General features: G+C 43.8%; 1 protein-coding gene across 2 annotated transcripts in view; it reads right to left on the reverse strand.

Annotated features, from left to right (window-relative positions):
- Positions 1-6012: 6012 nt before the first annotated feature.
- LOC139532562 (transmembrane protein 131-like) overlaps positions 6013-14314 on the reverse strand; it is a 36399-nt gene continuing 28097 nt past the window's right edge. For both annotated transcript variants that reach the window (XM_071330339.1, XM_071330337.1), the window contains exons 28-35: positions 13982-14261; positions 13364-13503; positions 13011-13175; positions 12495-12816; positions 12119-12243; positions 10061-10252; positions 7877-8037; positions 6013-7104 (exon numbers count right to left, since the gene is read on the reverse strand). In XM_071330339.1, coding sequence (XP_071186440.1) covers positions 6814-7104; positions 7877-8037; positions 10061-10252; positions 12119-12243; positions 12495-12816; positions 13011-13175; positions 13364-13503; positions 13982-14261 — 1676 coding nt within the window. In that variant the 3' untranslated portion in view covers positions 6013-6813. The remainder of the gene's footprint in view (positions 7105-7876; positions 8038-10060; positions 10253-12118; positions 12244-12494; positions 12817-13010; positions 13176-13363; positions 13504-13981; positions 14262-14314) is intronic.

A 14314-nucleotide genomic window follows, 5' to 3' on the forward strand; every position in this document is an offset into this window, starting at 1 on the left:
TCCCCAATCACTGCCCTGGGGAAATGGGATATTTTTTTAGACCAGAGGAAAGGGTGCCTCGATCTGCCCACTTCCAGCAGTATGCGGTCTCCCATCCAAGGACCGACCAAGACAAACGCTTCTTCGCTTCAGAAGCAAGCCAGCAGTGGGATGCACGGTGGTAGGCTCATACCCGTGGTATACAGTCTGATATACCACAGCTTTCAGCCAATCAGCATTCAGGGCTCGAACCACCCAGTTCATAAGGCTGGATATGATTCAGAGCACCATTTCTGAACCAGCTAAATAATCCTCAACAACTTCAACCCTTTCAGAAATGACAGTTCAGTTTGTCTCCCACTGTATCATAGCCATGTCCTCCACACACAGCCACGATGAGGTCATCTCCCAGAGCTTATCTATTGTCAGCAGCCATTGCTCCTGCGATGGAGCAGGAACAAGGTTGTGTTCAGTAGGGTTGGGTTTTAAAATGGGTTAAAGGGATAATTCTGAATTTTGCAAATGAGGCCATTTATCTAGTTCCCCAGAGTCAGATGAACATGTTTATGTCTCTGTGTCCAGTATGAAGGAAGTTAGAGGTCATGTATTTTAGTGAGCCATGCTAAGTAGCGTTAGTGCAATGACTGGTAGTCTATGGGTATCTGTTAAGATTCAGGGTCGTGTTCAAAAACATGGGTTAAGATTCAGGCTTGTGTTGAAAACATTTTACAACAGTACAGGTAGAACCTCTCCGTTTCATAACGTTTTTCTCTCTACTGAAGAGGATCCATGCATAAGGGTGGTAGGTAATGAGATGAGGGGGATCCCATTACAGAGGCCTCAGATGTAACAATAGGCTCATCCACACCCCATTACAGAGACCTATCAGACCTAATGCTAGGCTAATCTACACCCCATTACAGAGACCTATCAGACCTAATGCTAGGCTAATCTACACCCCATTACAGAGGCCTATCAGACGTAACAATAGGCTCATCCACACCCCATTACAGAGGCCTATCAGACGTAACAATAGGCTCATCCACACCCTATTACAGAGGCCTATCAGACATAACGCTAGGCTAATCTACACCCTATTCCAGAGGCCTATCAGACCTTAGGCTAGGCTAATCTACACCCTATTACAGAGGCCTATCAGTCGTAACAATAGGCTCATCCACACCCCATTACAGAGGCCTATCAGACGTAACAATAGGCTCATCCACACCCATTACAGAGGCCTATCAGACCTAATGCTAGGCTAATCTACACCCAAGGAGATGGATCATCTGGCTCATCCCACATTTAACAGTCCATTGTGTGGCTATAACAGAACGACATCACACTGTAACTGGGCTCCAATCACCGATCAAGTACAACACAGCTGGGTGATTATTAAAATGTCTGTTTGAAAAAAGATATATACAGTTGTAGCCGAATATATTGGCACCATTGCACTTTTCTTAAATAATTCCCTATTTTTTTAAGAATAAGTTAACTTTTGTTCTCCACGCCAATCCAACCAATTTTATTTTTATGTTTCTATTATAATTGAGAAAATAGAGACACATTATTGGCACCATGGAGCTAGTACTTGGTTGCGCGGCCTTTGGCCAAGAGAACTGCCAACAAATACTTCTTGTAGCCATCAATGAGCTTGCTGCACCTTTCTACTGGCAATTTGGTCCACCCTTCAGTAGCAAACTGCTCTAATGCTTAAATGCTTGAGGGGTGCCCTCCACCAAGTGCTGTTTTCACCTCTCGCCATAGGTTTTGGATGAGATTCATATGTAGTATCTACTGGTCACTCCAGAACAGTCCAGTATCTCTTCTTGAACCATTCCAGGATACTTTTGATGCATGTTTGGGGTTGTTGTCCTGCTGGAAGACCCACAACCTTCAACAGAGACAGAGATTGAAACCCACTTAAACAATCCTAAATCCTGAGGGAAAATGTATTTGGCAATACAAATCAGTACTGTGTTTACAGATGACCAAATGAAGCATTCAATGAAAAGAACACCCTCCCTACAAATCAGACGGGGGAGGTTTGATAACGCTGCGAGGTTGCTTTACTGCTCCTGCTACTGGGGGGGCCTTGAACGTGCGCAAGCATCATGAAATCAGCAGATTAGTAGGTGTTTTGGAGTCCAATGTTCAACCCAGTGTCCAAAAATGGGGTCTCCATTGAAGATTGTGGGTCTTCCAGCAGGACTACGACCCCACACGTGCATCACGTTTTTTTTGCATTTCAACTTCATTTAGAAGTAGGAATTATTTCAACTGCAACGGTATATATATATATATTCTCATTTAAACCGTTTCAGTTTTATAAACAGCAGCAAACAAACTCAGCAAAAAAAGAAAGTCTTCTCACTGTCAACTGCGTTTAAGGCAAACTTACATTTTTTAAATATTTGTATGAACATAAGATTCAACAACTGAGACATAAACTGAACAAGTTCCACAGACATGTGACTAACAGAAATGGAATAATGCATCCCTGAACAAAGTGGAGTTCAAAATCAAAAGTAACAGTCAGCGCAGCTGGTGGCCACACCAGATACTAAGTACTGCAGTGCATCTCCTCCTCATGGATTGCACCAGATTTGCCAGTTCTTGCTGTGAAATGTTACCCCTCTCTTCCACCAAGGCACCTGCAAGTTCCCGGACATTTCTGGGGGGAATGGCCTTAGCGCTCACCCTCCGATCCAACAGGTCCCAGATGTGCTCAATGGGATTGAGATCCGGGCTCTTCGCTGGCCATGGCAGAACACTGACATACCTGTCTTGCAGGAAATCATGCACAGAATGACCAGTATGGCTGGTGGCATCGTCATGCTGGAGGGTCATGTCAGGATGAACCTGCAGGAAGGGTACCACATGAGGGAGGAGGATGTCTTCCCTGTAACACACAGCATTGAGATTGCCTGCAATGACAACAAGCTCAGTCCGATGGTCTGGGGCGGTGTGTCACAGCATCATGACGGACCTTCCACCTCCAAATAGATCCCGCTCCAGAGTACAGGCCTCGGTGTAACGCTCATTCCTTCGACGATAAACGCGAATCCGACTATCACCCCTGGTCAGACAAATCCACGACTCGTCAGTGAAGAGCACTTTTTGCCAGTCCTGTCTGGTCCAGCGACGGTGGGTTTGTGCCCATAGGTGACATTGTTGCCAGTGATGTCTGGTGAGGACCTGCCTTACAACAGGACTACAAGCCCTCATCCAGCCTCTCTCAGCCTATTGCAGACAGTCTGAGCACTGATGGGAGGGATTGTGCGTTCCTGGTGTAACTCAGGCAGTTGTTGTTGCCATCCTGTACTTGTCCCACAGGTGTGATGTTCGGATGTACCGATCCTGTGCAGGTGTTGTTACACGTGGTCTGCCACCGCAAGGACGATCAGCTGTCCGTCCTGTCTTCCTGTCTTAGGCGTCTCACAGTGCAGACATTCCAATTTATTGCCCTGGCCACATCTGCAGTCCTATGGCATGTTCACGCAGATGAGCAGGGACCCTGGGCATCTTTCTTTTGGTGTTTTTTAGAGTCAGTAGAAAGGCCTCTTTAGTGTCCTAAGTGTTAATAACTGTGACCTTAATTGCCTACCGTCTGTAAGCTGTTAGTGTCTTAACGACCGTTCCACAGGTGCATGTTCATTAATTGTTTATGGTTCATTAAAACAAACATGGGAAACAATGTTTAAACCCTTTACAATGAAGATCTGTGAAGTTATTTGGATTTTTATTAATTATCTTTGAAAGACAGGGTCCTTAAAAAAAGGGTTGTTTCTTTTTTTGCCGAGTTCAGTACATTATGGATAAAATGGCAGCTGAAAGAACGTGTGGCGATGTACAGACTGGATGAACAATAAAAGAAATTACTCGTTATAGTGGAGATAATTAAGCAATAAGGCACGAGGGTGTGTGGTATATGGCCAATATACCACGGCTAAGGACTGTTCTTACACACTACGCAACGCGGCCATATAACACAAGCCCCCAAGGTGCCTTTCTGCTATCATAAACTGGTTACCAACGTAATTAGAGCACTAAAAATAAATGTTTTGTCATATCAGTGGTATACGGTCTGATATACCACGGCTGTCAGCCAATCAGCATTCAGGGCTCGGACAATCCAGTTTATAATACCTGGTATGTTACAGTCACTGATATCTGGATTATTCTCTAGACAGAGAACAGACATGTAAATAGAGACAGTCTCTCCATAGCCCTCAGTCCACCTAGAACCCTGACGTCTTGTCAACATCAGTTCTATAGAGAATCACTCTGGATGTATCTTGCCATACTGTTAATAAAGCAGTCCTCAATCGTAAGAAATACTAAGAGAATTAGGCTACACCCATTGCGGGGAACTTGTTTTATACACTACACAGTAGATCTGATTCTGCATGGGTAAGCATCATATCAGGTGCCTTGTCAGAGTAATATGATACAAGCAGTGGAGGAAGGGGAGGACCATCCTACTCAGTGAATTTCACAAAATATAAATAGTTAAACATTTAAAAAGTAAACCTTTTTAGATTAAACTAGAGTAAATATATTCACGTCACCAAAAATGTATTAAAACACAGTTTTGCAATGAAGGTTTACAGTAGCCTCAACAGCACTCTGTAGGGTAGCACCATGGTGTAGCCGGAGGACAGCTAGCCTCTGTCCTCCTCTGGGTACATTGACTTCAATACCTAGGAGGCTCATGGTTCTCACCCCCTTCCATAGACTTACACAGTAATATGACGACTTCCAGAGGATGTCCTCCAACCTAATCAGAGCTCTTGCCGCATGAACTGACATGTTGTCCAACCAATCAAAGGATCAGAGAATTAATGTAGTACTGAAAGCATAAACTACAGCTAGCTAGCACAGCAGTGCATAAAATGTAAGTAGTTGACTCAGAGGGAAAGACAGTTTGTTTTGAATAATGTATTTCTTAAATTAAGCATAAGCAACAGGGAGAAAGCTGACTATTGTCATTGTATTTTTTTCACTTAGCTAATGCAGCGAGCTAATTTAGCCTACTCAAACAGAGAGGAATGCTGATGTTAGCTTGCTGGCTAAGGCTATCCAACACTGGAACTCTTCCAAGTCAAGGTAAGCTTTCAGTTTTATAAATGTATTGCTAAGAGGGCCCGTCGGTGTAACTGCTAAACTGCTTGCTGTACACTGCTGGTTTACTAAAGCGTTAGTTATAGTAGCCATGTTGACCATGTTTGCGAATAGGGTGAAATTGACAACGATGTAGGCTGTGTGTAGTGGTTGTGGTATAAAGGTTTGGCTTGGAAGAAAAATAAATCTGCCTGGTGACAGACAGCTGCACTGAAGTCCACAAGCGAAGGGTAAAGGTGAGAGGAGGAGAGCATGTAGATTCAAGTAGGAATTATACAACAAGCAAAGTGATGATGCTGTTTGTATGTGGTTGCTATGAAAGTGAACTGTGTGTGCAGGTGATCAGGGGTGTATTCATTCCACCGATTGTAGAAAAATGTTTCTTAAACGGAAGCAAACGGAACAAAAACGGGGATAAACCTACCTGAATTTGACCAATAGAAACTCTATTAGCAACTGTTTGAACTAATGATTACAACCTTGATCAGGCACCGACCGCCACCAGATACAAGCTGCATTCAATACAACCTGTCTATTCTGTAGTATATTATTATTCTATTCTAGAGCTGTGCTGCCACCTAGTGGAGCAGAGATGAAACAACTCAAAAAGGTGAGCTTGGAAGAGGGAGGAGCAGAGGAAGGGAGGTTAGACATTTACATTTTAGTCATTTAGCAGACGCTCTTAAATTGATTTACAGGAGCAAATTAGGGTTAAGTGCCTTGCTCAAGGGTGCAGACAGATTTTTCACGTAGTCGGCTTGGGGATTACTGGCCGAACGCTCTTAACCGCTAGGCTACCTGACGCCCTCAGCTATTGACTCAAGAAGTAGCATTGATTAGATAACAGGAGTTAAAAATGATTAAAAGGCATACATAATACCAAATAAATCACATTTTACACCATGATAACTGTCTCATATGTTTTATATGGAAGCTGTGACAAATGTCCCACATTTCCAACATGTCAGAAAGAGGGGAAGCTTTGTATCCACCAACATTTTTCAAACTGTTAAAAAAGGAAATGAAAACCCTCTCTTTTAACAGACTTTAAAACTTAGCGTGGTCATTAAAATAACTTAAAAAGCATCTCTCGCCAATATTGGCCATGAATGTTGTGAGTTGTTTGACAAATAAAATGTGTTGCAATGGCATTGAAACGTAAAGTCGTGGTCTTCTGATGCCACTGGCATTGACTTGACACAGCAGTCATGAAAATGACCATTTTCACCAAAAAAATCCCTTTACTGCCAGTCTTAACTGATTGTAACCCTTAAATAATAATAATCTCTAATGGAGCGATGATAAGGCTTAAACACTGTGCTTGATTCCAATAAGTAACTCTACTGTAATGCCAAAACAGCAGTACTAAATAATGAACAGAATATTATTTCTCAGGTTTTTCCTGATTGCATTTAGGTCCGTCACTGCTATCAAAAACATTACCGAGGATGTATTGAAAAAAGCAGCCGCATTTAACCATATTATGTCAGTCTGATAAGGATTCTTCTTTGATGAATCTTCTACTAATATTGTTTTGTTGATAAGTTTGCCAAGTCGTCATAGAAACAGACACATTCTGAGGACATAATTTGCTTAGAAATCCAATGTGTACATTATAATATGAATTTGGTGAAATTCAAAACCGGGGAAAATGCATTCTTCTTCTTCTCAGTCTATCAGTGGGAGGAGACCGCGGTGACATCCCCTTCAGCCGGTGCTGCTGTCCGATTGGTTGGGCCAGGGCTCCGAGCTTCGTCTACTGAAGGTGGGCCTCCACATGCTCCAGGGGTTGTAGGAGGGGCTCAGCTGCGTGGGGGAGGGCTTTGTTGGGGCCGGGAGCTGGGTTCCACTGTCAGTGCTACCCATCAGATCGGTCAGGGGGGAGGCAGAGGAAGCAGAGAAGGAGTGTAGGGGGGAGTCAGAGGGGGGGCTGGTGGACCAGATGGAGGGGCTGAATGGAGGGCTGGAGCCCCACATGCTACTGCTGCCCAGGATGGACTGGATGAGAGAGGAGAGAGAGGCTGACCGTTAGGGACCTGGACTACTAGTACAGTCTGATGTCTTTGTGGAACAGACGTTAAAAAAAGGTCCAATGCAGACGGTTTTATCTCAATATCAAATCATTTCTGGGTAACAATTAAACATACAGTGATTGTTTTAAATTAAAATGGTCAAAAAGACAAAATATCTTCTTAGCAAAGAGCAATTTCTCAAGGAAGAATTTAGCTGTGACTGTCTGGGAGTGGTCTGAGTAGGGAGGGGAAATTGTAAAATAAGTTGTTATTGGCAGAGAGGTTTAGAACTCTTTCTTATTGGTATATTAACTAATTTACCACATGGCGATGTCACCATGGAAGGCAAAAACTCCCTCCTACCAAAACAGGCTGAAATTTCAGGCCTTCTTTTCAAACAGCTTTACACAAAAAAAGCACATTAACATAATCTTCACAATTTCACAGTATTATTCCAACCTCAATGTGGAAACATCAATCAAAAATGTGATTTTCTGTTTTCACTAGGCCTTCAACTAAATGAAGTGTGACTCCAACACTGAAGACATTTCTGGTGCCCATGTAAACGTCCCAAATCATACCCTGTTTCACCTGGGAAATTGCCTGAGTCTCTCCTGACAGCCACCCTACACTATAGATACTTTCGTATTCCAATGTGGCTCTGGTCAAAAGTAGTGCACTACATGGGGAATACTGTAGGGTGTCAGGAGAGACGCAGGCCATTTTACATAAGTATGGAGCAGTGAAAGAGGTCTTACCGTGGTGGGGGTAGCAGGGGAGCTGGAGCTGGGCTGGATGGGCCAGGGCTGTAGAGGCTGCAGGGACTCGTTTGGCCAGACGGACGGGGTGGTATGTCTGAACTCAGGCCAACTCTGCTGGGGCTCCATAGCACTCCTCCCCGAGGTCATCCCACTGAACACTACACAGCACAGTCAAACGTCAACTGCTTTCCATATACAGTGAGTGTACAAAACATTAGGAACACCTTCCTAATATTGAGTTGCACCCCCTTTTGCCTTCTGAAGAGCCTTAATTCGTCGGGGCATGGACTACATGGTGTTGAAAGCGTTCCACAGGGGTGCTGGCCCATGTTGAATACAATGCTTCCCACAGTTGTGTCAAGTTAGCTGGATGTCCTTTGGGTGGTGTACCATTCTTGATACACACAGGGGAACTGTTGAGTGTGAAAAGAAACAGCAACGTTGCAGTTCTTGACACACTCAAACCGGTGTCCGGGTACCTACTACCATACCCTGTTGAAAAGGCACTTACAGTGCCTTCAGAAACTATTCATACCCCTTGACGTATTCCACATTTTGTGTTACAGCCTGAATTAAAAAATTAATCAAATATATTTTCTTTCTTACCCATCTACACACACTACCCCATAATGACAATGTTTGTAGAAATGTTTGCAAATATACTGAAAATGCATACTTAGTCACACCCCTGAGTCAATACAAGTTAGAATCACGTTAGGCAGCAATTACAGCTGTGAGTCTTCCTGGGTACGTCTCTAAGAGCATTGCACACCTGAATTGTACAATATTTGTCTATTATTCTGTTAAATTATTCAAGCTCTGTCAAAGTGGTTGTTGATCATTGCTAGACAACCATTTTCAATACTTGTGATAGATTTCCAAGCAGATTTAAGTAAAAATTGTAACTCGGCCACTCAGGAACATTCACTGTCTTCTTGGTAAGCAATTCCAGTGTAGATGTGTCCTTGTGGTTAAGGTTATTGTCCTGCTGAAAGGTGAATTAATCTCCCAGTGTCTGGTTTTCCTTTAGGATATCGCCTGTGCTTACCTCCATTATGTAAAAAAAATTATATTGAAAAACTCCAGTCCTTAAAAATTACAAGCATACCCATAACACGATGCAGCCGCCACAATGCTTGAAAATGGTGGTACTCGGTAATGTGTTTGGATTTGCCCCTAAAAATAACACTTTGTATTCAGGACAAAAAGTTAATTGCTTTGCCAAATGTTTTGGAATATTTTTTATTCTGTACAGGCTTCCTTCTTTTCAATTAGGTTAATATTGTGGAGTAACTACAATGTTGATCCATCCTCAGTTTTCTCCTATCACAGCCATTAAACTCTGTAACTGTTTAAAGTCACCATTGGCATCATGGTGAAATCCCTGAGGGGTTTCCTTCCTCTTCGGCAACTGAGTTAGGAAGGACACCTGTATGTTTGTAGTGACTGGGTGTATTGATACAGCATCCAGTGTAATTAATAACTTCAACATGCGCAAAGGGATATTCAATTCACTGCCCGACTGACGGACCTTGCAGATAATTGTGTGGGGTACAGAGATGAGGTAGTCATTGAAAAATGTTAAACACCATTATTGCACACAGAGTGAGTCCATGCAACTTATTGTGACTTTTGTAATTCCGCTGACTATCTGGAATTGTGTGTAGGCCAGTGACCAAAAAATCTCCATTGAATGAATTTTAAAATCAGGCTGTAAGAACATAATTTAAAAAAAATACAAGTAGTGAATACTGTGAAACTTTTGTCTTGTCCCTTCACTCTCTGAATGCAGCAATCCATGTCCTAATTGTCTCCAGGCTTAAAAATCCCTTCCTTAACCAGTCTCCTCCCCTTCATCTACACTGACTGAAGTGGATTTAACAGGTGACATCAATAAGGGATCATAGCTTTCACCTGGTCAGTCTATGTCATGGAAAGTTCCTAATGTTTTGTACACTCAATGTAGTTAATTTAACAGCTTCGTCCAGGGCCATGTTTTTCCTGGACGGTCACATGTCCATGAAAGACTCAGGGACCTACACCATGTAACAGATCACAACACATTGTTCCATGAGATCTTATCTCGAAAGAGAGTGTACAGAGTGCAGGTGTTATTGTGTCCCAGTTAGACATATTCATGCATTTCACAAGCTATTCTGGCTGCTTTTTCTAACTGCTTACCTCCAGACAGGTTGAAGGTGTTGCTGGGTCCGAAGGCTGAGAAGGAGTTGACAGAGTTGAGGCTGGGTCTCCTGCCGTTCCCTACAGGGCTCCACAACCCCGAGCTGTCTGATCCATCACTCTCTACAGAGGAGAGGTGTTGGAGGACATCTCTGTCTCTGCTCCCCACAGCCGCCTTTGCTGCACTGCACCCTGGTGGCCGGAGGAGAGAACCGCAGGTTAGCACAACAGCTACAGGAGTGGACACATTGAGCTTCTTCATTCACTCCCATATCAACCCCCTAGCCAAACCCCTTCCCCCTGAAAGGACTGGATAGGTAGATGCGATATGGTAAGAACTCCACCTTGGAGGAGCGTGTCTCTTTGTTAACAACAGCTGGTGCGCAATCTCTAATATTAAAGGGACACTTCAAGATTTTGGAAAGGAGGCCCTTTCTCTACTTCCCCCCAAATTAACTCACGGATACCATTTTTATGTCTGTAATTTTTTTTTAATGCCTATAGATAAAACTGGTGTCAAGAAGAAAAAAATCCCATTGCGAAATAATGCTTTTTAGCCTAAATACATTTGACTGGTCATGCTTATCAGTCTATAGGTTAATTTGCATAATTTTGTGGAATTCAATTGCCGTGTGTTACGGTATATTTGTTATGCATCTTATTTGTCACACGCCTACATTATACAGATACAGAGCCTTTGAGAGGAAAATCTGTCAGATGCTGCAGCATCTCAAACGGCAACGGAAGGCAGGCTCCATCAGCGTGTCACACACCACTTTGCAAGGAGCTGAAGGCAGTATGCATTTTGAAAACATATACTTCATTGTTTGAAACCTGAATGTTTTAATAGATATGAGGCATGTCTTACCTTGCATCAGAGTAATCCATAAGATCTCCTCTCTATATTTCTAACATGTATTTTCTTCTCACATGTGCGGTGCCCTTTTGGCAACAGTGTTTTGTATGAATTTGGGTTCTCTCGTCCCACAACTGTCACAGAGTCTGTATGGAATAGGCCATTTCTTTCTCAACAACCTGACCAATAGAATGTCAACTTCTCTACTATGGGGGATAGTACATTGACATAGGCTAATGATTTTGCTGTTCAGTACTCGTCTTGTTGGCTTTGAAATGTCAAATTCCACATCACTAAAGAACTACCATGGTCCACACGCACCAACACAGTCGAGAAGAGGGCACGCCTACGCCTCTTCCCCCTCAGAAGGCTGAAAAGATTTGGCATGGGCCCTCAGATCCTCAAAAGGTTATACAACTGCACCATTAAGAGCATCTTGACTGGCTGCATCACCGCTTGGTATGGCACCTGCACGGCATCCGACCGCAAGGCACTACAGAGGGTAGTGTGTACGACCCAGTACATCACTGGGGCCGAGCTCCCTGTCATCCTGGACCTCTATACCAGGCAGTGTCAGAGAAAAACTTACTCCACCCACCCAAGTCATAGACTGTTCTCCCTGCTACCGCACAGCAAGCAGTACCGATGCACCAAGTCTGGAACCAACAGGACCCTGAACAGCGTCTACCTCCAAGCCACAAGACTGCTAAATAGTTACCCATACGATCTGCATTTAACCTTTTTGCACTAACTTATACTAATCACATACGCTGCTGCTACCGTTTATTATCGGTTACTTTATTCCTAGTTATATGTACATATCTACCTCAATTACCTTGTACCCCTGCACATGGACTCGGTACTGGTACCATGTGTATACTGCCACGTTAATGTTACTCATTGTGTATTTATTATTACGCGTTTTATGTTTCTATTATTTCTCTCTGCGTTGTGGGAAGGGCCCATAAGTAAGCATTTCACTGTTAGTCCTCACCTGTTGTTGACAAAGCATGTGACAAATAAAATTAGATTTTGATTGGCTAGATGGCCATATTGCTTAGACACCTCCGATCATCTCAATTTTACACAGATGCTGAGGGTGTAGGGGCTAGAGTCTAGGGTGTAGGGGCTGGAGTGTAGGGGCGAGGGGTCCATTTGGGACATGAGGGAAGAAGTGGTCAGAGACCGGACATCTGACTGACCTGGGCTTTTGTCGAATCCAGCCGCCACAGCAGCGAAGGTAGGGTTCCCGTTCTGACCAGGTACGGAGACCGACTTGGTCAGCTTGTTCTTTATGCCTGATGCAGTAGACATCAGACCCACCTCGCTGGAAAACACACAGAAACAAAGAAGACTTTGGTATTTAGAAATAACCACTCTTGGATGTAGATTACATTTTTATCTTGATCTACATATATTTTGGGGTTATTCTTTTTGCATTCTTCTTTTCATCACCCCTTAGGTTGTGTATGTTTCATGTCACTCTGGCACAGTTAACTACACAGATAGTTGTATGACTTCTAGATCAGTTTAAGATGGAAGAGCTGTGCAGGTCTCTGTTGTTGTAGGTTTGTTCACCTGGTAGCAGTGTTGACCATGCCGCTATAGGAGTCATACAGAGAGAAGCCAGACGAGGGAGGGGGAGGGGTTCCGATGGTTCTCTTCAGGAAGGGATCAGACGAGGGAGGGGGAGGGGTTCCGATGGTTCTCTTCAGGAAGGGATCAGACGAGGGGGGGGGAGGGGTTCCGATGGGTCTCTTCAGGAAGGGATCAGATGAGGGAGGTGTTTCAATGGGTCTCTTCAGGAAGGGATCAGATGAGGGAGGGGTTTCAATGGGTCTCTTCAGGAAGGGATCAGCGTTCATGGTCTGCAGGGAGATCTGCTGGAGACTGTCCACAGCTGAGAGGAAACGGGGAGATGCATGTCATATGGCTGCCTTTATCACAATACTCAATTGGTTTGTTTTAATTTGAAAGACTGGATTGATACATGCTTGATTCAGGAAGTTAAAAAGAGTTAATATGCTAGAAGAGGTGGGGAACCAGGTTTGGAGCAGGTATGAGGGGGTTGTGGTAGTGCACTACGTAACTCACCATTGTGTGCTATGTGGAGGGGTACACAGTCCCACTCCGGGGGAGGAGAGATGTCCTTCTCCCCCTCTGAGCCGCTGCTGTTCCCCAGCTCCTGCACCACTGGTTCGTTGAACAGGAACTTAGCCAGGAGAGAGGGGCGGAAGTCTTCCAGCTTCACACGAGGCACTGGGGTTTGAGAGGAGGGAACGAGAGGGCCACTTACTAGACTCAAACATAACCCTACATAGTCCTGAAAAGGTGTCGCCCAAGTCAGCAGAAAAAAGGCAGGTAGAACCCAAACAAGACATTTGCCATGTCAATGTGAGAAAACAGAAAGGTCAAAAGGTCAGTTAGCTGGAAAGGTAGTAACTGACCTCTTGGTTTAGGAGGTATGGGTCTTGTTATGGTAGTTGTTGTTGAGCTGCTGGCCAGGGCCTGCTGCACCACCACGTTCTTGGAATTGAAGCTCTTGCGCTTGTTTTCCAGTGGGGTAACGTATGGAAGCTCCAGTGAGCTGTGGAAAAACAACATGGAATAAAGTGGTCAATGTCTGGAAGCTCAATCACGTCTGAACAATACAAAAGGAATGCTTTATTTGTGAGTGCTGTCCCTCTTTTTCACACAAGTCAGATTACTCCTGGGCTACAGAACCCAAAGATGTACAGAACTTACTAAGAGCTGAGCATGTCAGAATTAGAATTTTGTATCGAGGTCATTGAGAAAAATGAGTACAAGCCGGAATAACCAAAGAGGAACCAAACTTAAGACTCTGATCGACGACACGGTTTGTGATAGCTGCAGTTGTTTTCTAATCTTCAACTGTATCTGTAACTTCTGACACTTTGTCTTGTGTGTATTTTGTATTTTTTGGGTAATATAACGTACACGTTGCTATTGCCCTGTTTTTCCTTCTTGCCAGGTCAGCCTCGCAAAATAAGTTTTTAACCTCAAATGGGTCTTACCTGGTTAAATAAAAATAAACTAAACCCCACCTAGACTTTGCATCCATTTGGCTCTTCTCCTTTGTAATGGCTGCTGGCTTCTTGTTCTTGGACTTTGAGTGAGCTTCAGGAGTATCATATTTCTTCTTCCCTTTGTTGTCCTCCATTATGTCTGGGTTGGAGTTCTCTGTGGTGGTGGAGGAACTGTCATCGTTGTCCTCCCTCAGTTCCTCTCCTCCCTGAGCTCTTCCCTTGTTCCTCTTCTCCCTCTCTTCCTTCTTCTTCGGGGTCTTGGCTTTAGTCTGCTGCACTTTCCCTTTGGCTGCACTGGCTGGAAGGAGGGAAGAAGATGACAGATTCATTACACTGTGTATACTGAGTGAA

The sequence above is a fragment of the Salvelinus alpinus genome, chromosome 10 (genome assembly GCF_045679555.1).
Source record: "Salvelinus alpinus chromosome 10, SLU_Salpinus.1, whole genome shotgun sequence".
Classification (NCBI taxonomy): Eukaryota; Metazoa; Chordata; class Actinopteri; order Salmoniformes; family Salmonidae; genus Salvelinus; species Salvelinus alpinus.